At 43.0% G+C, this 26,966-nt stretch overlaps 1 protein-coding gene across 1 annotated transcript; it reads right to left on the bottom strand.

The window, feature by feature from the left end:
* Positions 1-814: 814 nt before the first annotated feature.
* LOC120842712 lies at positions 815-25,818 on the bottom strand. Its single transcript, XM_042294295.1, has 3 exons — positions 25,708-25,818; positions 9,491-9,669; positions 815-905 (listed from the first exon to the last, which is right to left on the bottom strand). Exons 1-3 carry the CDS (start codon positions 25,816-25,818, stop codon positions 815-817), a joined length of 381 nt encoding a protein of 126 aa, XP_042150229.1.
* Positions 25,819-26,966: the final 1,148 nt, after the last annotated feature.

Here is a 26,966-nt window from a genome sequence, read left to right as displayed (position 1 = left end):
CGAGATTGCTGATGCCAGGCCTATACAGTATCAAGCTAAAAATGACTAAATTCACATCACCAAGCTAAAACAACTTCTAGAAATTCCACATACATAATTTCAATTAATCTTAAAACACATATTTATGTTCTAACAGTTATGTGCCAGCTTGTTTGATTTTATGACAAACTTAATAAAGTAACATATTGTAGTTTTTTCTTCTCCATTTATCTCGCTGTCATTAACGTTTTGTTGAATGATAGAAGTATGGTTTCAAAGTAAAGTGTAATTTGCAATGGTGTGGCTGTTTGTCTAATGTGTTAGTTTTATAGTTTTGCTTCATGAAAATGATATCTAGACTCCAACATAGAATGTTTAAACTCGGAAGGACTGTTGTTTGTGCTGTTCTGACGGTTATTTCGTCCGTTCTTTTTTATCTTCTGTGTCTCACAGCTCACAAGTATCTTGTTTCCTAACCAGATCAGCCACGATCTTTGACTTCTGAGTCAATAGCGCTGTTTTCACAAGAGCATAGTGCACCACCTGTCGGAAACCCGTATAACCACCCTAGTTCCAATAAGGCAGACTGGCAACATGAAGTATGAAGAGCGCCTACAAGATATTTGCGAAAGAATTATAAGCATCGCAATCCCTGATTAGCATCACGGTTCACTCGACATATGATGTGCGTCTGGTGCGTTATTCGTGAAAGAAGACAAACCTGATTTTGCTTTTTTCAACATGCGTTGTTTATACAATTTTGAAATCTAATGTACTTACTGTCCCGAAAAGTTTTCTCGAAACCGAGTTGTTTGAGGGCTTTCATATACGTGCTCTATATTTGTTTCTGAGACAACAGGTACTTACCAGGTTCACCTAGAATTGTTTCAGGGCCAGTTCGTTGATATGTGGCCACAAAGGGAGCCCTGAAAAAAAGAAATCACCAGCAATTAAAAGCGAGTAGAAGCTATTAAAAACTTATATCACAAAAAAAACTGTAGGTTCTAACATTCTTCAATGTGACCCAATAACTCGAGTAAGCAAATGATTTTCTATGGATGCTGTGCACGCCTTTGGGTCGTCATTGATTGAGTGAACTTGTCGTCGTTGAGATTATTTTTAAATTGTCAGGACTCCGAAGCAATTTTTCACCTCTATGCAATTTGAAGATATTTTTATTTTGCCTGGGACTTGTATAGAAAGCTGTCAATATAATGTTTCAGTCTGTAAACATTTTATGAAACATATTTGTATACAAAACGAATGGCTCTTTTTGTTTCAGTATATTCTTATAATCAAAATATCCAACCATATTGGGATCACAATATTCTTGGATATTCGGATAATATACACAGTTGTAACAAATGACTGAGAAGCAAATTACTCATATGTTAATTTCAATGTAAATAAGGTGTCGTATTAAAACGGTTTAAATCAACAAAGATGGGCATTTGGTGATAGTGTTTTTGCTTTGACATTGTATCGGACTGAGGGCCCCATGAAAAATTGTAACGTTATAATTTTTTTTTGTTGTAGAATAAATCGAATATAGCCGTATAGAAATAGGCATTAGCAGTCGTATACTAAGAGGGTCATGAAAATAATTTCTCCGCTTTTAATTTCGCCACTTCTTTAACCCCTAAGCGGGCTATCTTGGAAGACTTTCAGAAAAATATTGTTTCAACAGACTGGAATTCATATTCAAATATGTTATGGCTAAGGCGACTATGGGAGGCGAGCGTTCGCTTAAGAAGCCATTTACGTCGTAATGGCGAACTCTAAGAGTAATCCTAACCCTTTATTTTAAATCTAAATAATAAAATATAGACGGCAGACCTCACAGTCCTATTCTTAAACACTACTCAAGTCTGAACCCCATTCGAAACTCCATTCGAGGCTGGTTTGGCGTTTTATAATTTACACTGGAATCACAACTTCATTTTACTCAGAAAATACCCAACAGTTTCTTCGCAAATTTCGAGTAAGCATCGGCGTTACTTCGATATGTTGCTCCAGACGCGAGTCGGCTCTTCGGTCTAATAAAGGCCAACTCATCTTTCGCCTAGTTTGTCAATTCTGGCCTCATAATGAATGAACTGCACGACCATGAAGACGAAGGCCCCTGGGTTCCATGACATCGCTTCGGGTACGGGCTAAAACCCACTAAAATGGTTCTCCTGACGCAAATGTTTCGCCCACTACCGCTTTAGAGCCGATTCACACGACGGACCGAATCGCGATTTTCGTCCCTGTCTACCACGTGACCGGCACGTCACGGATTCCTGCGATCCGCGCCTCGTCCGCGGAGGCGCGGACTGATAAAGTCGAGCGCCTTTTTCACACGCGGAATTTTTGGCGGGGGATTGACTTGAAAAGCGTTTAGCCTGGCAACGGTACATGGTTTTCTTGGTTTCTTGCCTCTGGGCGTTTAAAACAAAAATGGCACATCGTGGTGTTTTGTGTGTTCGTTGGTTCATTTTGTCGCGCGATTCTTGGTTCCACGCGTGAAAGAAACTTTCGAAACTTTGGCCGGCTCCTCCAGGTCCGTGTCAACAAGCTCCCGTCAGAACTCACTTAGCACACCGTGATAATTCTTGCACATCCAATGAATATTTCACCGAGTTTGACCTCTCTGGTGGCTGTGGTGTACTTGAGTGCTGTGCACGAGCGCGGAGTGCGTGAAGGCACGGCCACTCGATTGTGAAGGCATCTCCAAACACCCCCTCCTCCCCCCCCCCCCCCCCCCCCCCCACGAGCCCAGAACTTTGTCGCTTCTACACCGAACTCTTCTCGAGCAGAACCATGCCTGTGTCACTGTCATGCTTTGGGTTAGTAAAGCCAGTGGCGCTTCGCGTGAAGCCTATCCGGGTGTTTTGTCTCGATCTGTACGTCACGGCGGTGTACGATTCTTCATCGCGGTAGCAAACGTCGATTTCTCTCTTGGACAGCGGTGCCACGGTGCGATGTTGTAGCTTTGCGGCACTGTGGGGTGGCAAAGAGGTTCGGTCAGTCCTCGCTGGCGTCAGCTCGTCGTCTGCCTTGTGTGGATGCGATTGGGAGGTGAACGAACCGCGGAAATGTCGCCACGTGATCGATCCGTTTGCGGGTCAGTCCGTCATCTGAATCGGCCATTACCAACGCGACGGTGGCGAACCTCCTGAAGTCCTTGCTGCTGATTGAGCGCGCGAGCAATCGTGGTCAGCCGGTTCCTCTAGTGGTCCAGCTCTAGATCAAGATGCAGTTTTGTGGCGCTTATTAATTCAAGGTTACTCGAACTGAGACATCAATATTTGAAATTCACAGTTAATAAAAAAAGCTTTAATGATATTTTAAGTCGCTATTGATATGCTCTTGAAAGCCACCAGTGCTATTCCTTATTTATATAAATGACCTAACCGAAGTGGTCCCTCGGTCTGTTTCCAGATGATTGTCTGCTGATGATTCTATTGTACTTAAAGGCATCAACACTGCTGACGGCCATTTTGCACTTCAAGAGTTTATGATCGAAATAGAGCAATGGTGTGAAACATAAAATATGGATTTGAATATTGAAAACAATTGTGCTTCTAAAATACACGAAAGAAATATATGAGTTTATTTGAGTACCACCTTCACAACATTGCCATTCCTGAGGTTACTAGCTATAAATGTTTAGGTGTTACTATTACTAGTCGTCTAATTTGGTAAATAGTTGCTCTAAAGCGTTCGTTAAACTGTGTCTTCAAAGGCAAAAGCTCAAACACGTCCCGCAGCATAGTTAAGCTCCTCGCAAACAATACGTTCATCAGGTCAAAACTCAAAAATGCATCAGCCACTTGGGATCCACAGACGGAAAAAGACATCCACCAGCTTGAACTTGTACAAAGAAAGGCAGTTAGGTTTATGTTTAGTAAATACACAGATTGGACTCACCCACTGAACCTATGAGAGATAACAAATGCCACCTCTCAATACACGTCAGAAAAGAATTCTTATTTTATTTCATTACAACATCCTGACATTCAAAGTAAGCTTAAATACGCTCCCATATCTCAATAAATTAGGTTAAAAAAACGCGATACAGTAGGGACCGCAAAACAAGCGAAAAAAGAAAATCCCTTTAAGCACATTTTTTTTTCGCAATATTTTGGATTGAAACTTACTACCAGAAACCAGTATTTAGTCAGCCAGTTTCATTCAGACATTAGAACGACACTTAGTTCGATAATTTATTCCGCGGCAATGGTCTTGCCTTTTTTGTATTATTGTTTTGTAATTTTTTTCATGTGCACCCATATGTTGTATTTTTGCAACTCCTGCTTGGGCTAGAGAACTGACCTGCACTATTATAGAATAAAATAATCAAATAACTACATAAAATATAGCATTTCCATTTTTAAGCGAAATTGAGGCTTCGTGGGTTTCTCACGCCCACTCAGAGCTTACTTCTATCCTGGTGTTAGTTCTTTAGCAACGCAGTCTGCCGGATAATACACCCACAAACATTTTATGGTCTTTACCATAGAATGCAATAACTTACCCTTGCACATAGCAGTCAGGCCAGTCCTTTCAGAGAGACTACGCCATCTTTGATTGTCATAAAATACTTTTAAATGTCGCGTTCTCGTGAAGAAGTCTCCGCTTGGATCAGATTATGTTTAATTTTGTATCTTTTGCCCATATTCCACATGCATGTGACCAGTATAACATTTTATGTAACTCCCTTGTTGCAGCCCTCAGGGATAAATCTTATCTTTGGCAATCATGAACTCAATATTTGGTTCCTTAATATACGAAAACCCAAAGTCATTAGTGTATGGAGCTATAAAGCTTGAAATTAAAGTGTTTCTTTTTTAACCCAACAAGCGTTTTTGTTTAGGACTAGCGCTTTAATGATGCCGCTGTGTACGCTGGGCACAGAGCACGGGCGCAGCTCTGAAAACAAAGTATTTTTTGTACGTGTCACCGCTCTAATGAAGCTTTCAGACCTGCAATAAAAAGTTATTAGTGTGACATAGCAGACTACACGCATTCTTTCATATAAAGTATTGAAAGAGTAACAGGAATACGATCGAAGCGTTTCGTTGCCTGATCGTCTTTCGGTATTATAGAGTCCTCTGCGTATTTAGCCGCCGTTTTCGCGCGCGTTTTGATTGCACATCACAGCTTATTTCTAATGCATCTTTCAAGGTTTATTCTTTTATTATGTGCCCTAGTTAGGTCTAGCTCTCTAGTTAGGTTCTGTGGCATGGAATTCGCTATCGAAAACGCAGGCAATGGCCATTGAAGATGTGCAACAAAGGCTAATACGTATTGTTTACGATTACAACTTCCAGCGTCGTTTTTATTTTGATTATACTTTTGTTTTTGATAAGGTTTCGCTGGTTCTTTTGTCCAATAGAAATACAGAGCGCGATTTAGTTTTCCTGTACAAGATTGTAAATAGCGTATTAGACCCTGGTTCGCTTTTCCGTGATGTAAATATCCTTGTCCCTCCCAGTTCCATTAAAAATCACAGTAGTTTCGACGTCCGCGCTGTCTGTAAACCCTCTCCTTTGTCACGAGCACAATCTCTACTTAACAGTGTTAAAAATCACGAATTGATATATTTAGTGACAATATGGTGTTCGCGAAGCAAGTAAAAGTGCCTGCTGCCCAACTGTAAATTTTTTGTGTGCTTTATATCACTTTGTATTTGAAACCTTAAATTAGGTTTTTGGTACGTTTTGCTCCTTATTGTCTCCGTGCACCAAAGAGAAGACCTGCTGGTAATTTTTGCGCACGTAAGAATAAAAATGACTAAAATGATGATGATGATGCTGATGTTAATGAGGCCATAACATTTCAATATTTGTTTTCTTGCTTTTGCATAGCATAATTGTAACCACAAATAATTGTTCACGCATCGTTTTACATAAAATACATATTGCCCACTTTGTGGTATTCCTGTTTTATGCGTAAAACGAGTTGACACGACATGTGCACTGACGTTCAACTTTTGAGTAATTTAACCGCCCTGGAAATATCTGAGAGGTAAAGAAGGTTTTAGCGCAAATAAAGCAAGCCAAGTAGCAAGAAGCCTGCATCTGGCCTGGCCAATTTTATCGGGAAGTCCACCCAAGAAAATTGGCGAGACCAGATGCTGGCTTATCAATGCCTGACTTTTGTTTTTTCTAGAAGACATCTCTACATATCAAAATACGTTACGGGAAATAATTTGTTCTTGTTCTTTTAAACCGTTGTTATTAGAATTCTCTCAAATTTAGCATTTGTAGCCCACAAATTCTGGAGTCTGTTTAGCTAAACGTTTAAAACATGGAATATTTTATAACAGAAACTTCTGCACAAAAATTAGTTCATTCATGCATCTACATGTACCTCATGGCGTAGCATTTATTCAAATATAAATATATTTATGCAATTAGTAATTTACTTAATTGCGTATATTGTAGGTCATCACAGGCCCAAGCAGGGTGTGACAATAGAAGCGAAGATCTACAATTATTTTGGGGGCAACTGAAAAAAAGCTAAACAAAATGCCTTACGTTGTGCCATTGGAGAAAGCACAGACAGGTTTCCTTCAGAATGTTTTATGCAGAGGCACAGCATACAAGCAATTACCACACACACAATATTTATTTTAAAACAAGCCATAAAAGTGCACCACAAAACAAGATGATGTTTATCAATAGATAATTTACCCAATGTTCGTATTGGCTAAATAAAGTAAAAACCACCAACATCACTAAAAAGCAGAGAACACTGGCCAGTGAAAAATATTGATATTACTAAAACTCTACTCAGTCATTGTGCAGAGTTTTAGAACAGTTTGTTATACTAGAAAGAAGCATCTGTAAACAATGAAGGCCCATCACATTTAAAATAAAGAACATGAATCAGCAAACATTTTCTACAGCTGTTCATTTAACAGTTTCATTCGGTAATTGATTCCAGTAATTTACTATGCCGGGAAAAAAGCTAGACAGATTAAAGGTCAAACGAAAGTCACGTATGTGTTTGAAATATTTATTCTAGAGGGCTGATTAAAGTTGGGGAAGCAAATGCAAGGAACGGTCATTCAAGTCTGCTTGTTCACAGAGTGCAGCTGTTTTAGCTTAGCTAATTTTCCGTGGGGTAAGCAGCAGCTCAACATATAAAATATTATCATATCAAATTAAATTTTTTTTTGCTCACCAATCACAATATAGCAAGATCTAGTTTTGTAAGGGTTAATTTTGAACTCGGTGTCAAACCAGAATATTCCACCAGGAACAGCATCAAAAAACTTCCCATCCGCAGCCCGATGCACCGTCTAAGGTGTACGCCCTACGTCTCTTACTACTGTAAGCACATGTCCATACTCACAATCCGTAGTGCATGATGATGTTCTCAAGGAGGGTTATAGAAATTCATAGACTAAAAGCTTTCCTTCATTTCCTGAAACGACTGCTTATATTTCCGAAATTAGTATAAACAATTGCTCCACCCAATCAATTATAGGACTAAGGAGGTAAGGGTGTCTGATAATCTTTTTAAAGTGTATGATAATATTTTGTGGTAGAAAATTATTCTCTTTGAAGATTCAACTCATTGTAAATGCACACTTGGAGCTATTATTTTTACGAAATTACTGTGCGCGGTCTCAAGGAATACGTTTTTTTTTGGTTTCTTTCGAAGTAGACTAAAAAAATTAGAACACTTTTTTCTTTAATTAATATGACAACTATTGGGATTAATCTTGTAACTTCTCCAGGGTATATCCTGGTAATTTGAAAAAAAAACACCCGGAGATGGCTGCTTCGGTTCTAGAAAACAAAATTCTCGACCTCCTCGACCGCCACCGACATCACAGCTCCGGCATCGCTGATGACGCCCCGGACCAAAGCTGGTGACGTGTCACAATCTGTGCCGTCAAGTTCTTGTGCCAGCTCTGAATTTTATCTAACGTCCATTACTCTAGTGTGTTGTCCAGCTCTTACTTGATCTCCGACTTTAATTTCACGTTCCGTAGTTTATTATCAAAGTGACTTCAGGGGGGTTCGCTTTTCCTTGTATGTACCGTATCTTCCGGACTATAGTCCGCACCCGGTGTATAGTCCGCAGGGGGAAATTTGGGGTCAAAAATAAAAGATTTTGCTTAGATAGCCCGCACCCGGTGCATAGCCCGCACCCGGTGCATAGTCCGCACCTGGTGCTTAGTCGACACGAAAATGTTCTCATAGACGGCACACGTTTACAAATGTCTGCTTTTTAGCTCACAATAAAGCCGATAATGTGCATAAATCATCATTAACATACACTTTCGTGCACAAAATTCGTCACGTCTCGTCATAATAAACGATCTTGAAAAACATAATTCCTGTATAGTCCGCACGCGTAGATAGTCCGCACAGCCAGAAATTTCAAGTTTTAAACATGTATAGCCCGCGGACTATAGCCCGGAAAAAACGGTACAATCTCCGGAAATACTACAGTGTTCATATCATCCCGGAAATAAATTTCACATCGCCGAAGGCTGCCTCCGTCCAAATATAGCACTAGTTGTTCGGACCATATGCCAAAGTCTAAGAGCTTGTAGTTTTGATTCAAAGTATAAAGTGATTTGCAAAGATCAAAACCTGTAAAAATGCTGCCAACGACACCGACGAGTACACAGAAAGGAATGGCGTCAGCCACTGCGAATGGTCCCGTTTTCTTATTGATACTTTCAAAAAATCACTGATAACTTTTTTTAATAAGGCATTGCTTTCTCTGATATTAGCGTTCGGCGATGCGAAGATTTTGCTGTTCCAAATATATTGTAAATGTTTTAAGGAGACACGCGGTATTTACTTTGATGTAAAATGTTAATGGGAGATTGGTTAGATACTTCTTTTCCTGTTTTTTTTTATTTTGAAGAAACATCATAACTAAGATCTTAGAGAAAAATAGTTTTTTTCTTGTGTCTATTGTGAAGATCTATATATTTTAGCGAAAGCCTTCTCGCACCATGATTCCGTATTTTGCAATGTGCTCCATATATGTTTGATAACGCATAGCACACTGCCTTATTACTCACCTTGCTTGGACGCAAAAAAGTAAGGTTGTGCTGATTCTAAGTAAAGCATTTTTAAGTAGGACAAAGAGAAAAACACTACAAATGTAGAAATATGTGGCCGGTTCGTTCAGTGTTAAAAAGGCATTCCTACGCACTCGACTACTTGGCCTGAGGGAAGCGTCGCACATAACCCAAACAAGGCACTCTTTTGCGTGCGACGCTTTCATGGTTAGTATCTTTACTTGAATTGGTTTCTGCATAGTGCAGCAGTTAAGAGAGCTACTGCCTGGCTAGATCACCTGATTTTCTGCTTCCAAGAATTACAGTAAAAATGGCTGTATTTCCTGAGTGAAAGCGTCCTCAATTTTCTCGAAAATTCCTTATAGTGCTATTGACCTCAAATGTACCATCTCATTGTCTGCTCCCATTTTTTTAGTCGGTTCAAATTAACCCATCCAGTGTTGTTTGCAATTTCAGAAGTTGTGAAATACTTACGTAGCATTTTCTTCTCTTGTCTTAAATATCGTGCACAGTCCTGCAGAACTTTTTTCGGCATACATTACTGTAGCCTCGATGCAAGTTATAGTTTTTGTACCTGTAGTAGCTTGAATATTTTTCTCATAAGAGCGCTTTATAGTATACAAAATTGTACCGTTTTCAAGGGTTTCAAGAAACTGTAAAGAGCAAAGAAATGAAAAGCAGAACTGAAAAAATTTGCGTTTGAGGTACGTATTGGAAACAATTAAGGTCGCCTATTATACCGAGCATTTAGATATATCCATATATATCTGCTGCCAACTTCACAATTACAGATTTATAACGTTCTGTCAAGAACCTGTAGTTTGTTTTTTACTGCCTAATAATGTCGTCTATGGTTAACCTTGAGGGTTTGCATACTTCAATAACCAGCGTCTTGAGGTTTTCGCGCAGCCGTTTTTCTCTTTTTTCTTCTACGAACTTAAATATACTGGATCTTTCTTTTGCATTTAGCTCATCTGTTTTTTTAGCACTCCCAATCCGTGGCATATCGTACGATCTCCAAGGTTTTCTAATTTTTCCATGTGCTTTATAACCTTGTTTATATAATTATTTTTCCTGAGGGGCTGAAATGTTAAATCTTCGTTTCTCACAATCTAACAGGGTTCTCCTCTTTTTCTAACCTGAACTCAAAACTTATTAGACAGTGGGGCCGGACGTATATCTGATCGATCTTGAAGGCTTCACACAGCAGAGCAAGATCTCTTGTTGTGCGCTGCCGCTTCCTTGAAAATGAGTGAAAATCACCCCTTTCGTGCCTTCACCACAATAGGCTACGCTCTCATGATTATGCTCTTCTGCTGGATTATTCCATACAATGCCTCTGCTGTCCATTCGCCGTCTTTGAGGCGTCATCTTTTCAGGTATGCAAGTGCAGTTTGAAGTCTCTAATCACAAGAAATATTAAATCGCATTCCAAATAACCCGCGATACTCTCAACGAACACACTTCGCTCATAGTGTGGAGCATATGTGAACATCGCACGATGCGTCACGTGTAATGATTCATGAAAGTCACATCTACAAAGCAAAACCAGTAACCCGTCTTCTTCAGAAGTTAAAAGGTAACTCCGGTCAAAATTTTCGCAATTGGGATTACGACTGTTTTCACTTCAGTCAGTGTCCCTGAATTACAAGATGTAATTTTTTTTTTCGAGACTGTGTGTAGTTTTTAAAATATCACGTTTCAAAGTTTTGTTTCGCGCGTCTTTGGCAAAGCCGCAACTGTCTGCAAGAGAGGGATTGCAACACTGACCATCATCTCAGCGGAGCCGACGTGCTTGCGGCAGCTCTTCCGAAGACGTGGAAAGCTTTTTGGTGTTTCATTTGTAGACATTGCATCTGGTGTTTTTGTGTTTTTGTATTTGTTGTTTCATTTATAGGTTTTGCTCTAGCGTGAATGAAATAGTTGGCATATATTTAGGACGTGCTAGGATAGGAAGTTAGGCTAGGTTAGGCAGCCGAGAGGCCACTAGAAAGTAAGACTAAAGTAAGGATGCGTTTTAATTTTTGGCGCCTTTTTCAAGCCTCAATACCACGATTTAAGGTAGGCACAATGACTCGGCGTAAGAAACCCCACAACGGGGGTGATGACCTAGTGTCGTAGAGTGACTCCATGTAGTTGGTGCATCTAGATGATACAAATTTCGAAAGTTTAAATGAGGCGGAGGAGGGTAGCTTATTTTGCCGAATTTAAGTTGAGAAGGGAACTGAGAAGCTAGGATCGAGGAGGTCAAGTGGAGCTTAAAGTAGAGTTTAAAAAGCGGTTGGTCAAAGAGACTCAGCTCGAGCTGTCACCTAAGAGGGAGAAACAACATAGAGTTTCAGGAACTCATCAGTGAATGGGAAGGAAAGGGAAAGCGCATGATAGCCGACCTTAGTGAGTAGTGGAAGACGCGGGTGGAGCTTGAGAGACAGGTGGAGGAGCTCAAGCAGGGGGAAGTATAGAAGGCTGGCATGGGGCAGCGTAAGAGGAAGTGCGAAGCTGGGCTGGAGCAGCTGAGGAGGGAGGCGACAGCGAACGTTGCAGGAATGGCAGTCTCACAGAAAGGAAGCACTATAATGCACAAATAAAAGTCAGCGGGACGGGAGTGGATCGTCGATCGTACAGTGCCGTAGTGGAGCAGGTTATCAGTAGTGCAGTAAAGGACGCGGTGGTGAAACGACAAAGTCAGGTAGCGTGGATAGCTGAGGGTGTCAGCCGCAGGGCAGGGATGGAGGGAAAGGGAGTGAAGATAGGCAGTCGGAGGCTAAGAGGGTACGTGTGATAGGATACCTTAACGAAACAGGGGTTAAAGGGGTCTACTTGCCAGAGTAAAAAAGGACGGGAGGGTAAACGTAGTGGCCCAGTCGAGGAAGTGCGTTGTAGACGATATGGCCAAAGCTAAGGAAGAGCTCTTGGGTAAAATGGAGGGCGGTAACCTAGCAGTAGTGCGAGCGGGACTTAATGATGTGTTGAAGGGAAGGCGCCAGAACCTCTGCAGACACATAGAGGTTGTGGTGCGTAAGCTGAGGGAGGTCTTTGAGAGGGTGCATGTGAAAATATGAACTATACCAGAGGTCTGGGGACAGCCTTTCAGGCAGAGTAGGGTATGGTGGAAGCTAACCGGGGGATTAGGGGGATGAGCCAACGACTTTAGTATAGCGTATTGGAAGTAAATAGGGGTGTGTTTGAGGCTTGTTCCGACCCTTTTGCTTGGGCCATCCACAAGTGTGGAGCCACAGGTAGCACGATAGGGGATAGGGTTAAGCGTCATGTCGTAGATTTTGTTCGAGATCCGTGGAGCCTGGAGGGCACCAGTGTAGATATACCATTGTTATATGAGCCAGTACCAGAGTTGGGCGACGCTCCTAGGTGTGAGTACCGCAAGAGCACCAGAGAGCGCAGGAGTAAGATCCCGTAGAAATAATAGAATGAATTTGCTCAATATGGGTTTCATAAACATGCAGGGAGGTAGAAACAAAATTAAGTGGGAGGATATTGGTGAGCAATTAGAGGCTGAAAATTTCAGTTTATGGAGTAGCGAAAACTCACTCTAGAGATCAAGGGAACCACCGTACATGCCAGGCTACTCCTGGATGGTATGCCACCGATGGGGAAGTGAACGCAAATGAGGAGGTCTAGGCTTGTTTTTTTATTTATTTATTTTTCAATATACCCTTCAGCGCCCAAAGACATAACAGAAAAGGGGGGGGGGGGGATATACACCGAGAGAGGAACAATAAACGAACTCTAGGTTTGTGACATAAAGTTTGCTAGAGGCAAGAGCAATAAGAATAGTGGGCTTTATACACTTATTAACGCATTTGACACATCAGGAGATAAGGTACAAGCACTCCTCAATAAGTCTGCATAAAAACTAATTGTTTGATGATGCCATGACAAGCGACTCGTGTAGACAGTTTCATTGATGAGTGGTAAGAGAAAAAAAGGGTATTGAAAGATATTAGTGCGGCACGATTATTCGCGAACCGTTTTCTGATATCTACCCTGCGTGATATGACGTGAGGTAGCTGAAGAATGTGTTAAGGAGAATGCTCGTCGTTAAAGCACATTCAAGCAAGCTGGTTAAATTTCTCAAACTTTGCAAAACATCTTGAACTGCTGAAAAAGAAAAAAAGACGTACAACTCTGCGGAGCTTTAACTGCACAAACACCCAATATTTATTTTAGAAAGATGTTTTATTTAGGTTATCGTTTTATTCATCAATTTTCTGACAAAAAATAGACTTTAAGAAAAAAATGCAAACCCATACAACGATGAGTGATTAGTGCATACCAGACCAACTGATTATGCAAAAACACTACAGAGACCAAGCTTCGTAGGGTGATATAGGATCCCTGTTTGGCCTGTGGCACCCTTCTCCACGTCTTCAAGAGAGGGCAACGTGGTCAGCGGAAAACAAGAAATATTTATTCAATTTATGCGTCACGATTACAGAAAGAACTGTTACGTAGCCCCTGGGAGCACACAAATGATCGTAATTCTGTCCATGTTATTCCAGACGTCCTGGTTGATGGCAGCATGCATGGTCACTGGTGAATGAGGTAAACGCATGCACTGAATGGAGGCTCTCGTTTCTTGCCGAGAGGGAGTTTGATGTTAGTCTTACCACAGCAAGCGGGTCCAGCAAAAGAGCCTAGATTCCATTCAGGGTCCTCGTATTTTTTTTAGAAATATGGCCGTCTTTTGTTTGATTTCTCGTTTAATAAATGCTCCAATGAACAGTTCAAATTAAGAACAAAATAACTACTGGCAAACGACTGTGACGGCCGAAAGTTTGAAAATTAGTCTTAAATTATTAATTAGGTTTCATAGATTGTATATTTGAGCTATCGGAAGACGCTTGCAAGCAAAGCACAGTCGGTTTCATCGCGTAGAGCTCTCTGATTTTTTAAAATCTTAGTTTGTTCTAAATGGGACACCCTGCATATTCTTGCCCAAGCAAACCGTTTTCTCTGAGAGGCCAAGACGCCAGGAACATTTATTTTAAATCCATCACAAAATTAAGAGGACCCCTCACGTACACTTTACTTCAGGGATGCTTTTCCTCACCGCTCGTTTATTCACAAAAAAGCTGTCTCCTCAGAAACATATCTACTCAACTACAAATTGCCAACTTAATTTTTACCATACCGTTACTTTAGGTTCTGGCTTGTCACGTTGCACAGCACGGTAATATTTTACGTCTCCAGCGGTTGCCAAATCGAGCATCCATTCCCAGTAGACGTCCCGACCTGGTAGGATGTTCCGTCTCGTTGGGTATTCAGTCACTGTGGACAACATTCAAGCCAGGTTGGATTTTCCATTTGGATGGATATTCAGGTACGGTGGACATGCAGGCCTGGTTGGATCTTCCGTCTGGTTAGATATTAATACTCGTTGGACATTCCGTCTCAATTGGACATTTCGTCTCTATGGATACTCCGTCTCGTCTGTCACGTGACCAATTGGATTTTACGACTCGTTGGATCTTCTGTCTCGATGGATATTCGGGCCGTAAGCGGCCCCTTTGCTTGGGTGCTAGTGCTGTGAAAAGAGGAAGCTCTTCCCCAAACGTGCCGCAAAACAAGGTCCTCTCACACTCCGTCTGGTGTGGTCGAGAAGTGACTGTCATCGACACTGTTCACTAGATGTGCTCTTTAATTTCAAATCTTTCTCAAATTAACCTTTTTCGGGTAGCGCTGGACCGTGTGGTACGTACAACACATGTAATGTTTGAATGTTGACAATTTCTGAATTTCATGTCCGAATCCTGTAGTATACACCGACAGTCAGGTCGTTTATGCGCGAGAAATATGCATGCCTTTCAGCTATCTTCTGCTGTAGATAATTTTCGAGAGCTCAGTCGTGTCGATTAATACGACTGATCGGGCGGCGCCATCAAAACTTAGGGTAAAATAAAGCAAGCATCCTAGCTGCGTTCGTTTTGTCGCGCAAGTACTCAACAAAAACAATATTTTTTTTTTTAAATTTTAATAGCAGTACAATGTTTACTTGATGAAATCGGCAAGTATACACTCCACAAAACGGAAAAATAACTAAAAATACGAGACAAACCCAACTAGTTGTGCGTAAAATCCCAAATCATTCCAATCGAGCTCGATGTTTCGACAGTCCCGCGCACTTTCATCTCTTCCTCAAATTCTATTCGTATAGGATGTGAACAAGAGTTTCATTTAGACAATTAGATTTATCTTTGTGAATGCGTGTAGAGCAATATTCCGTTGCCCTCCTTTGCACATCTCAGGCTTGTAGTTCTAGGCAAGCAACAGGGAGTTTCCGTAAACCGTTTTCGGCATTGCTGTGTGGCTAGCGGTACCTCTTGCCGTCATTTTGAGCGTGGATCCAGTACGCTCCCGCGAGGTCAGCTGTTCTTGGCATGCTTGCAGAAAAAATCTACAAATGCTCCCTAATATCCGCCCAATCCACTCTATGGTATGTTTCACCTTAAGATGCACTGTAGTGAAAGCTACAGGCATGAGATTCTTGCTCAAGGACGCACCTCGGCTTCACGTCACGAACGCTTCTGCAGCAGAAGCTTCAACAGTAACTTTGAGCTCGTGCTTCTAGCCTATGCTGGGGTACATAGAGTGACATCGGGAGCTTTTCAGGCACCCTGTTTATGTTTTTATATTATCTGGAGCATTCAAAGGAACGTTTGACTCGCCCTGTGTTTGTTTATGATCGCAGCATCCACCGAGCCAACGCATTCATCAATGGGTGTGTTGGTTCTGTGGATGTCTTAACATGCGCTTTGGACGTAGTTTCTTTGTGCATATAATGACGGGATTGCTCAAACAACACGATGGATCTAACAACACGATGGGCACGTTGTTGGAGATTGCCCAAAAGGGATGGAGTCTCTCGTTGGCGACGTCATGATGGATGTGTTGGAGCGATGGATGGGACGGCTAAACACGGACGTATTTGCTCGGTGGATATGATGGAACGTTTGATTAGTTGATCCCACTCGGTAATATGCCATATATAAAGAGCGCCTTATAACCTATCCACGTCTTCCTTATAACTACATTACCTGAAAAAGTTCGTCTGCTTTTCCCTCGTAGTCCTCGTAGTCTACTTTTGCCGTGTTGTTATCGTCGTCTCCTTCAGCCGGGAAAAGCATCTGAGTGGCCAAAAGGGTACAGACCACGACATGTGCAAAGCCACGCTGCATATTCACTTAGGTTGGAATCTTGACTTTTCCTGGACGCCTAGTTTCTTATATTCCCTTTTATTTCATAACACACTGACATATGACGCCGTAGAAAATCGTCTTTGATCTTCTGCCACGCAAGCTGGTGAAGTAAAAACAATAATTCTGTGTTTCTGCGTGTATATTGTTTCAAGTGCAAGAAAAAATATCGACAGGTGTCCCTGACATTTTTAGTTTCCGTTCGTAAGTTTTATGTTCATAGGGCGTTTGATCTTGGTGTATTTATCAGGCTCGTTGGACATTCGATCAGTTTATAAAAGTTAGGTAAGTTAACCAATTAACTAAAATCTGTTTATTGACTATTTGATGATTGACTTTAAGGGTCACGTTGCAAGTACTGTATTGAGTGCAATCACAATTAAAGGCCAGTCTAATTAAAATAATTTCCGGAAATTTAATGGTCTTTGATTTTTGCTAAATTTTAACGTTTTTTAGCCCGATTTAAAAATTGCGCGCAAAAAGCCCGACGCAAGCACTGCTCACAATACCGCTTAAATGAGTGAAGTATGGTCGTCTTAAACATATCGTCGCTTGTGTCGTTTGTGTAACCATCAAAGACACGCCCCGAGCTGTAGAGCCTACGTGATTGAAATGACTACTTCACTCTTCTAAGCATTATTGTCGTAAGGTCCTGAATTACCCGTTTCATGAGTTCATTGAGTAAATATTAAAACAAAATCGAGAGTTTATTTTCATTTTTGCCTTCCAAAGGTCGCATAATTTTTATTTTTCGCCTAAATATTTCGGGCGCAATGGAATAATACTAACAATACTAGAACGTAAAACGTAAACGGTATCTTCTGATGTTTAAACTGATTACAGAAATAACATTCAACATTTCGCAAATCCTAAGACGTAGAGTTGTTTAGTAGTGGCTTTGGGAAATGGAAACAGATGTAACCTAACATTCTTGGAATTAAACTTCTGCGGAGTTATCGGTACACGTTGGTTTCGCATTTGCCCTTTCACAACTGCGATGATATGTCAAGGTAAAATATGACAGTGATTTTATAAAAATAACTGAAAGAGAAAGGCATGAAGACACACAATAGAATGGCGGAACGAATGGAATGAAGACACACAATAGAATGCCATGTTGCGAAGAATATTTGGATTGACGTGTTTACAAGCTTGGTTCTCCGTCTTCGTTTCTCTACTGCTCTGGCGCATTTATGAAATGATTTTATTCCTTCCAAGTTTCGGTGCTTTGTTTAGCTATCCGAACTAACTATCTTTTCAAAATAACCAAAATTTTCTCTTCCCAGCACACCATATACTATTTATAGATTATGAATAGTTTCTAATGATGAATTCCGTTGGTAGATCCGGATCGGTTTTCAAAATCAGCGACGGAGGATAAGAACCGCTGCGTGCCATCCGCTCCAAATCGACGAGCAGAAGATGGAGTCACATTTTTGGAGCGACCGGCCGGAGACGGTCTGTCGTTCAAAAATGGCCGCTGCTTGAACTCGCCTGAGCTCCAACTTGACGGGTTGAATGAAATCTCTGACAACCAATTACTACGGTTGCCCTCCATTAAGAGAAAAAACACCCGACAGAGGTCGGAAGCATTATCCGAACCACAAAATCAATGTCACAAACAGGGAAGAATAGATCCACATTCGCCACCCCGGAACGACGGGACGCGCAGTGACTGCCGGCGGCGGACCTCAGATCGCTGGTAAGACATATTAATAAGCCCGCCCCCCCCCCCCCCCCCCCCCCCCCATAGTTGGGAAATCATCACTTTCACGGTCGTTGCCTAGTCTGTTCTTGCTTTATTGCACACGATGACACTGGTGACGTGCAGTATACAAACGTAAATAATCAGTTGCGGCAAAATGAACAGTCCTAAATTTGCCTCTAATTCCTACTTCGGATTTTTCGTCGTGCTCTTTCTCGTTCTTCCACCCGGAATCGCAGATATCAGCGCTTACGATTTGCCACGCTGAAGTCCCTCCTCTGCACCCCCTGAACCATGCGAGGTAGCAGCGTACAAGTAGCAATGCCCACACCGCGCACACTCCCCGTCACCACCCGCGTAAACAGCCAACCAATCGCATTAGACCGGACATGCTCGGCCCTCGACGCTTATGCGCAGCGCTGCTGTCGACTTCTGGAGAGACCTCCAGAGGTTGACGGAGCGGTTATTCTGTAAACATCGGATCAAAACCGCTCCATGGAGCCTGCGCGGGCATAAGTCTCCTAGCGGAACGTGTGGTCGGTTTGCCTTGCTGCATACCCGACCCGGAGGAATAACACGGATCCCGCGGTTTCAAAAACAAGAAACTACATTTATTTGAACATGGACGAGATGATCAATACACTAGCATCGTTACCAGCGACTATTGAGTCCAGGCCGCGACTGACTGTGCGCCGCCTCTGATCCACCTCATGAAGGCGGCGCGCGCAATGTGCGCGTGGCCGGCTTGACTCCGCCGCCACGCCGGAAAGTTCGCCACCTGTGCCCCATAGCAAGGCCTCCGAGATCCGGACGCACGCGAACGCTTCTCCGTCCGTCCGATTCGTGCGGAGAGGGCGTAATCGGAAAAAGAGAAGGCGGCGTCTATTGGCGAGGAAATCGAACGCGCTGCGTTCACCAAAACAAATACCACCTGCGTGGAAAACAACTCCGGCGTTTCAGTTGGCTGCCGTGTTGTTGCCGCGTTCCCTGCAGGTTTGTTAGAATATAGTACGCTCTTGTTGCGTACCGCAGTGCTCAGCGCATGCTTTAGAGCCTGGAATCAGCTTTCATCGCTTTCCTGCCGAAAAAAATAATCTCAAATCGCTGTGGACTAGTAAGAGTAGGGAAGAAGTTGACTGCACACGACGTGGTGTGTGGACGTCACGTTTCAAGCGATGCCTTCCAAGCAAACTACGCTAATAGACCAGTCATGTACGCGCGTAAATCACGCTTGCATCGGCATCCGTTCAAACCGTACATTGTGTTTTAAAGGCAGTAGATATTCTGCCGGCAACCGGCACAACAAACCGAGCAAAAAAAAAAAAAAATTGCCGGTAGTTGTTCTTATTGGGTTTCGTTTAAAAGGAATAGTCAAAACGGGAACTTGTAGTTGTGTGAATAGCTGAGTGGAAAGGTGTCCGTTACACGTGCCTTGGGTCCCAGCTTGAAATCAAAGTAGGCGAACTTTTTTTTTTTCTTTTCGTGAAACGTTTGACGATTTTTATTTATTTATTTTTTAGAATAATCATTGCCGTCCGAAGCTCTCGGCAATCTATTTTTCCTGAGTGGTTGCGCCGGCTTCCGGTAAAATATTCCCACCCTATTTCATAACGGTGCTCAAGAGGAGGTTCTTGATACGCAACGCCGTTCCATCGGAGAATCTTCCGAATGGATCACACGATCGGGTCGTGAGGCTTCGGAAGCCACCGAGAGGTACTGCTATCATTTGATCACTATTTTATTCCAGGTTAGCTTTTACACTGGAAAATATTAGGTAGCAGTATCAGTTCGATATTGTTATATTTACGCAACTGCGTGAATCATTTTGCGATTCCTATAATTTCGATTGAGCAACGCAAATGTGTGTATGACTCAATCCTCATCGTACAGAACTCATTGATATTTCATTGTGAACCGTGCACCTTTGAATAACCGATAAATTAAACTGAAAAAGACAACTTGTAACGTTTAATGTCAATGTACAGTCTAATTAGCCACATTCTACACTATAATGTTCACCAGTGTGTTCTGTATTTCGGCATTCCAAGAAAAACTTAATGTAATGACTATTTTGGTTGATGTTTTGGTGAAAACTTCTCCGGGGCGACGCTGCGCTCGATTAAATGATCACATTTCAGCATTTCATCGCCTTCAACGAGGCACCTCTTGCTCTCGCCGATGTGGCTGATGATCGTGGCAAGGGACAGGGATACTGAAAAGTAATGCGTGTGTTTCGTGAATACGGTTTCTTCAACATAGGAAGCGCAAAAACATCGCCACATCCAGAAACTTTTTTGACAACAATATAGGGCACCTGTCATGGCAAGTTGAGTTTTGATGATTTGCCCGTTTCGCCGCTTGGCAGTGAAGTAACACTTTGACGCCAACTTTAAAATCTTGCTAGTGAACGTTCCGATCGTAATACTGTTTTCTGACGGTGCTCTGCTTCGGCTATATGCAGCGTTGCAGCTCCTAAGATGCGGCAAAAGTCGTCGACGATATTTTTTCAGGGGCTGCGACGTGCGAATGTCGATGCGGTGTTCGATCACTTGTGTGCGGCCAGTATAGAAGTCTCCCAGGGAAGTGACTACCTCAAAGGAAAATAAGAGGTTTCCTAGGCGCAGGAGATCTTGGCTACGTATTTGTGGTTAAAAAAAATAGTACGGAGCAGATGTTCTTTGTTCCACATGCGGATTCTTGTGTGCTGCTGGCATTTTTGGAGGACAGTCTTTGCAATAAGAAGTCGTCATTGGCGTTACTAATATGATCAGTGAGCCCTTGTTCCCTGGTATAATCGGACCGCTTGTTTCGTGTCGTTCAGAACGCAAAGTGGAATAGTGCTCCGAAACACAACATACTCTAGACTCAGTGATGTCGCTCCTTTTCGCTAAAGGAGGTCTGATCGAGGTTCCAAGACACCGTCAAAGGCCCGTCCCGCAGAGTTAAACTTGGCCATCGGCAAAAACTACACTGAGGCGAAAGCCTCACTGGAGTAAAAATTCTCAGTGACTCGCCCCGGTAGTTTCTGCACATGGTTTCTTTGCTTGCAATGAGAAATCCAAAATGTTAAGACAGAACCCAAACTAATAAGGAAGGCAGTGCCAAGGCTGCACTCCTGGGTTATACCGCGAATGACTAACACCGAATGTAGAGTTTCGATACCTGCAAATGCCTTCATCGTTCAAATTCCCACAATTTAAGTCGTGTACATTGCGCTGTTCGGGTAGGATTGCGGGCTTTGCATTCAGTAATAGCGTCCATGCATTAAAGCTAATGATAGCCACTGACGACCCCGAATCAATGAAGAAGTCTAGTAAAACACCTGCGATCGTCTCTAGTACCATGACAAGCTCTGTAGTTTTTGTTCAGTCCCGTGTTGGTTGGGTGTCTGCGCAGGGCTCCAAGTTCAGGCATCGATCAGTTTTCCGAATGCCATTGGTTCCAACGTTGGTTACAGTTGTTTCGTTCTCCGTTGTTCTCTATCCTGGCATTACAGTTGCATGCGAAAGTCCTGCCCTGCCACAACGGAAGCAGCGTTGCTGACGTGAGACCTGGGCCGGATTGCTAGAACAGCGTCTCAGCTGAGGCTGGGTGAAAGAAAGCACTGCAAAGGCTTGGCACGCGAGCGTCTTGAGACGCGGTTTAAGTCCCGCTCAGCTCGTGCGCTGGCTTTAGCAGTGCTTTCTTTCCCCCAGTCTCAGCTGAGACGCTGTTTCTAGCAAGCCGTCCCTGGTGTTTGGTCGTTTTCCCCCCTCTGGAAAGGTTTTCGATCTTGTCCGCGAGAGCAGCCATGGAAGAAGTGAGGGATGCTATGTCCGCTTTTGTGGCATGCCGTGTCCTCGCCCGCAGTAGTAGTAAGCGACGTATCTACTGATGCCTTGGCGAGACAGCTGATGCGGTTTGGAGCGGTTACTGCAGCTGCCAGAGGTGTTGGAACAGCAATGAGTACCCGGCACCGAAGGTCATCGCCGAGTCCCGCACTGAACTGGTCCTGCACAAGAGCATCATGGTCTTCGTGAGGCATTGCTGGGAATGCCTTGGAAAACAAGTCCATCAGGTCGTAGGCGAGTATGTCATATGGTTCCCCAGAACGGTGTTTCCACGTTCAGAATTGCCTGGCAGCGACTTCTCGTTGAGCAGGAGATCCAAAGCACTTTGACATGACAGCGGATAGACAGGCGAAGGTTGCGCGATCTTGCAGATCCAGATGCTGGTAAACCAGGAAAGCTCGTCCGTGCAGTAGAGTCGGTAGGAACAGCAGCTTTTTGGCGTCATCCCAATGGTTTCCCGCAGCACCGACGTTGAAATGGCAATCCCAGGCATCATAGTCCTCATCTGCAGAAAAATTATCAGGCACTGACCTGTAGCGCTGTCGCCATCCCACCGGTGCAAGTCGCCATCACACCGGTGAAGCAGTCGCCATCACCCGCTTGTGCGGTGGCTCATGCGCTCTATCTCTCTCTCTGTTTCTTCTGCTTCATCGTCTTCTTTCCATGCTACACATTTTATGCTATGGCAATTGAGTCATCCAGTGAGTCGTCGGTGTGAAATTAGCTTCTTTCTTCACTACTGTGACTCCATTGTGTGCAGTGCTCAGTTTTCTGTCTGAATTTAAAACTTCCTTATTTTCTCGTCCCAATTTTTGCATACAGTATTTGTCGAGGCCCATTCCATGCAAATTTACACTGAGCTAAAGTGTCTGTTTTTAAAGTGAACAAGTGTTACAAGATGCACAGTAATAAAACAGATAGATCTGTATGGACTGCTTCCTTTCTTTGCCATTTTTTTATATCCTTAAGCAGACACTTGAACATACCAATTGTAAGTCTGGAGGTACAGCTTATCAACACTCGCATGTGCTCTCAGCGTGCTGACGCTGTAAACGAAGATAAAGCTAAGCCTACTGGGTAACAAGCACAATGTTATTGATACTTTATCTCACCTTAGCAGGGTCTATTACGCACGCGTGCGAGCTTGTTGCTTCGCGTCACGGCTCGGTGGCTGCATGAGCGATGGTACAGCGCGAGGTCCATGCACAGCCTTCGCAGTTAGTCCATGCTACTACTGTGAGACGAAGTACAGGTAGAAATATATTTGCGCCCGTAAGCGCAGGCGGCTCTAGTACATATAGGCATGTAGCCTGTATGTGACATTACCTTGTGTTCTCGACGTGTACGCCGTGGTCCTGGAGCGTATGGAAGACGACGTCGAGCACCACGTCGTCCAGGCACAGCGTCGCTGTGCTGGACGACGTGGTGCTCGAAGTCGTCCAGCTCGGTCGCTGCCGGAATTTCGCGGCAGCAGACGCTCTCCACGATGGTCGGCATCGCCTCGCACCGGCCGCAGGTGCACCTATTCGAATGTTTAGGTCAGCGACTGCGCTCACTTGCGAGTTGATTTATGGCGTGTAGAACACGAATACATACCAGTTTGTACATCCAAGCCGACCCGGTTGAGGAGGTTGATGATCATGGCTCGAACGAGCTCTCGTCGAGCCGCGCACACCTCGCTGCTCAGAGCCCGCCCCGTCTTCGCTGTCGGTGTCGCCGTCGGACGGTGAGTGGTCTCGTACTCCTCGGAGGGGGGGTGTTCGCATAAGGCACAAAGCCGAGAAGTCTACTTCGCTCGATTAATCGACGCTGAAGCTCGAGGAGGGCCAGCCGATTGGACATCTTGCATCTGGGGAACGTATCTGGTTTGCCTTTGAGCTCTACGCCTGACGCCAGAAAGCAGAACTTTCCGATTTGCTGTCTTAGTGAGACGTAGCCATAGAAGTGAGAGGCAAGCCGCCTGGGAAACCGAAATTGTCGTTTTACGCTAATAAATTAACCCGGACGATAAAACGAATGCGCGTGGGTTACCCAATAGAGGACCGGTAATCAAAATATCGCACGTAGCGCAGAATTTTCGAAAACGTTTCATGACCCCTTTAATAGCAAAGTCGATTCCTTCATTGTTGGGAGAGTACTGCAGAGCTGTTCTTTATTTGGTCCATTTGTGAAATATAAGAAATTACTTTGATTGAGGTTCAAATCTATGCAACCATTCCTTTACAATGTTTTAGTGCGTTTAAGGAACCCCGCCAAGCTGTGTGCAATCTCACCAGGCACTGTATTGTGTTCTATAAAAAAACATTTGCGAACAGACGAATTTTAGATTAAATTCGAGGGGAAATATTGATGCATGTATTTTTTTTGTATTAAAACACATTGTTGCGTGCAATACTTTTGCGAGCTGTTTATGTTTCCTGCATTGACATTCATGATAGCTATAGGAAATATTTATTATAGTGGGCCAAAACAAGAAATGAACATCAATGCATATGTTTTTATATACGTACAGTGTACTCAACCGTTAAACATAACGCGGGAGCGGTGGCCGGAGAGACTGCATGCGCCATCTACCGGCTCACTCTGGAAGCTTATGCCGCTGTTGTTTTCTGGAGTTACACTCCCAGCTCCGAAACAATCACCGATGCGTGACTCGGCGATAAAAAAATCGTTTTTTGATCGTTTTTGTTGTTGTTTAAAGAAGGTGGCCTTTATTAGAGAAACTGCAAGATCACCGAGATATGGTAGCCCGGCATGGTAAATGCGTAGATGTGACTAAATAGACTGGGAAAAAAAACAGAACAAACAAGTAAAAATTCAAAGCGTGGGTGATAAAGAGAGGAACCAGGAGGTCGTGCGATAATTGTATCGGGGAGTGGCGACAATCCCAAGAAGAGACGGCTTATTCTCTGTGCATCATTGATTTAATCGCTAGACAGCTCTGCTATCAGTTTCGGCCACCGCTCCCGCGTTATGTTTAACAGTTGAGCACACTGTACATTTCCCGGTTTAACAGAATAAAGTTCTGTTTTTGTTAATTATATCACCGTGCATACCAAATATTCGCTGTTATCTAAGTCAAACTTGAGTTTAATATGAGTTTATAGAGAAATCTGACATTTCATATACTATAGTAAATCACTAAGCCTTCCAGGTCAAAAATTCACCGACATAAATAAGCTCATTGGACATTAATAAATATGGCTAGGGACACGCCTTCAAATGGCAACAAACCTATAGATGTAATGTAGAAAACAAACTGAGATAATTCTGCACTAATTATCTTTGTTCACTGCTTCTTCCAGTGGGCGTGGTGTATGGTGCAAAATAATAAACGGCAAAGGAGAAAGCAATGCTAGTTGAAGGAATTAGTACGAGAATAAATTCACCCTGATTTTAAAGTCTTGGGGGGAAGTATTATTTATGAACGTTAACGTACTCGTAACTTTAAATGAAGATCTAAGGGACACTCACTTCCATGTCTTGCCACATGACTTCACTAACCCTGAGAACACCCGAGGTCAGTTAGTCAACCGATGCATTTTGCTCCAAACAATGGTTGCTTCAAGTATAAATATTTAAAAGCTCTAGTTCGTGCATTGAGTATGGCAGAAACAACTTAAAAAAACGCCTTCATAGGCATTACTGAAGTGGCAGAATATTTTATTTGTTTCGTCCTCATATAACGCATATTTCACTGCAGAGATAAGGTATGCACCATGCACCTAAAACAAAATATTCAGAAAACATTTTCGTGTTTTTTTTAATGCAAGTTATTCTTCACATCAATTCGCAAATACAATTTAATCATATTGAAATAACAACTAAAATAAACCACTGGCTTTTAACTTAGCAAGTTTTATTACGATTAATATATACGTGGTTGGCTAGGAAGGTGACATCACGGAAACCCATCAAAATTTTGGTTTATATAAACCATACCTGAAAGAGCTGGTCTGCGAGTCCGTTGGTAACGTCTGCACTCTCTGCAGGAGAAGGTATATGCATTGCAAGAATGCTACAAACCACTACAAAGGCTGAAGCAGGCTGCATGTTCGTTCAGTTTGGTGTCTTGACTTTTCCTGGAGCCTTACCTTCTGATATCTGCCCTTTTATTTAATCAAACCATAACATGTGACTGCCGTAAAAAAAAAATATATATATATATATATATATACACACCTCTGATCTTCTGCCACGTAAGCTGTTGGTAGAAAAACAATAATTCAGTGTATATATATATATATATATATATATATACCGTAATATCCCGAGTCATCGCCCACCCCCCTACCGCCTGAAATTCGTTAAAAAAGTGGGGTGGGCCATGTCTCGGTGGGTGAGCACAAACACTTGAAAAAAAGCGGAAAAAAACGCCTATTTTTCTCTGCGTATCTAGCGCTGATGCACAAGAGATACATCAAACTCAAAACTCGATTTAGTTTCATTGTTTTATAGAAAAAAATGCTCACGAAGGAATATTTTACTATAGCGAAGTCCGTTGCTTGCATACGCGCTAGAAACACCGCCGATCTGCATATAGCGCGAACGTTTGTTCCGTGAAAGAATGTCACCATTATGTTCTCCTAGTTAGTAAAAAAAAAAAAAGAAAAAAAGAAAGAAAGAAAAGTCTACAAGAAAATAGAAAAACCGACCAGGCGCAACGAGCGAGCGAGCGAGCGAGCGAGCGGACCAAAGAAGCGACCAAGAGCAATGCTGGGAAAGCGGGAAAGCCGGCGGTCGCGTTGGCAAATACTTTGGCGTCGGGCCAAGTCGGGCGCCTTGTCAATTGCAAGCTCTTGCGCAACTTGTTTGGTGCGTACATACGTGCGTCCGTGCACGGCGGGCTATCAATGCACGGTTGGGACGCTCTGCAAACGTCTGTGTAGGACGTTTTAGCAAAGCTTTATTTACGCTTTGGCTTTGCCTAAAATATTGCACAACCGCGGTCGCGACGGGCGGGAAGCAGGAGCGGGTTCGCGGTGACGTTACTTCGGCGGAGACAGACTTTGACCTAACACTCCGCGGTTACGTTAACAAACTCTTCTTTTGTTATCTCCATCGTTTTCTTTTCGCACGGATACACGACCACTTTGGGGTCGCTCACCGAGGAAATGCGTAAACAAAAAGAAGTGTCTTTCCCTCCTTCGTTTTACTTTGTCACGGACGTCCTCCAACTGTAAGGTCCGCGGCCGCGTCAT

The sequence above is a fragment of the Ixodes scapularis genome, unplaced genomic scaffold (assembly GCF_016920785.2).
Source record: "Ixodes scapularis isolate PalLabHiFi unplaced genomic scaffold, ASM1692078v2 PGA_scaffold5__190_contigs__length_132052651, whole genome shotgun sequence".
NCBI lineage: Eukaryota > Metazoa > Arthropoda > Arachnida > Ixodida > Ixodidae > Ixodes > Ixodes scapularis.
Note: the sequence above shows the minus strand (reverse complement) of the source record. Positions and strands in the feature narration are given on the sequence as shown.

Excerpts from the sequence above, each read along its gene's own strand:
- LOC120842712 (XM_042294295.1), bottom strand. The coding sequence starts at position 25,818 with ATGCAGCCTGCTTCAGCCTTTGTAGTGGTTTGTAGCATTCTTGCAATG. Across the intron at positions 9,670-25,707 it reads TCGCAGACCAGCTCTTTCAG|TTTCTTGAAACCCTTGAAAA; the intron begins GTATGGTTTATA and ends TGCTCTTTACAG. Across the intron at positions 906-9,490 it reads ACAAGAGAAGAAAATGCTAC|GGCTCCCTTTGTGGCCACAT; the intron begins GTAAGTATTTCA and ends TCTTTTTTTCAG.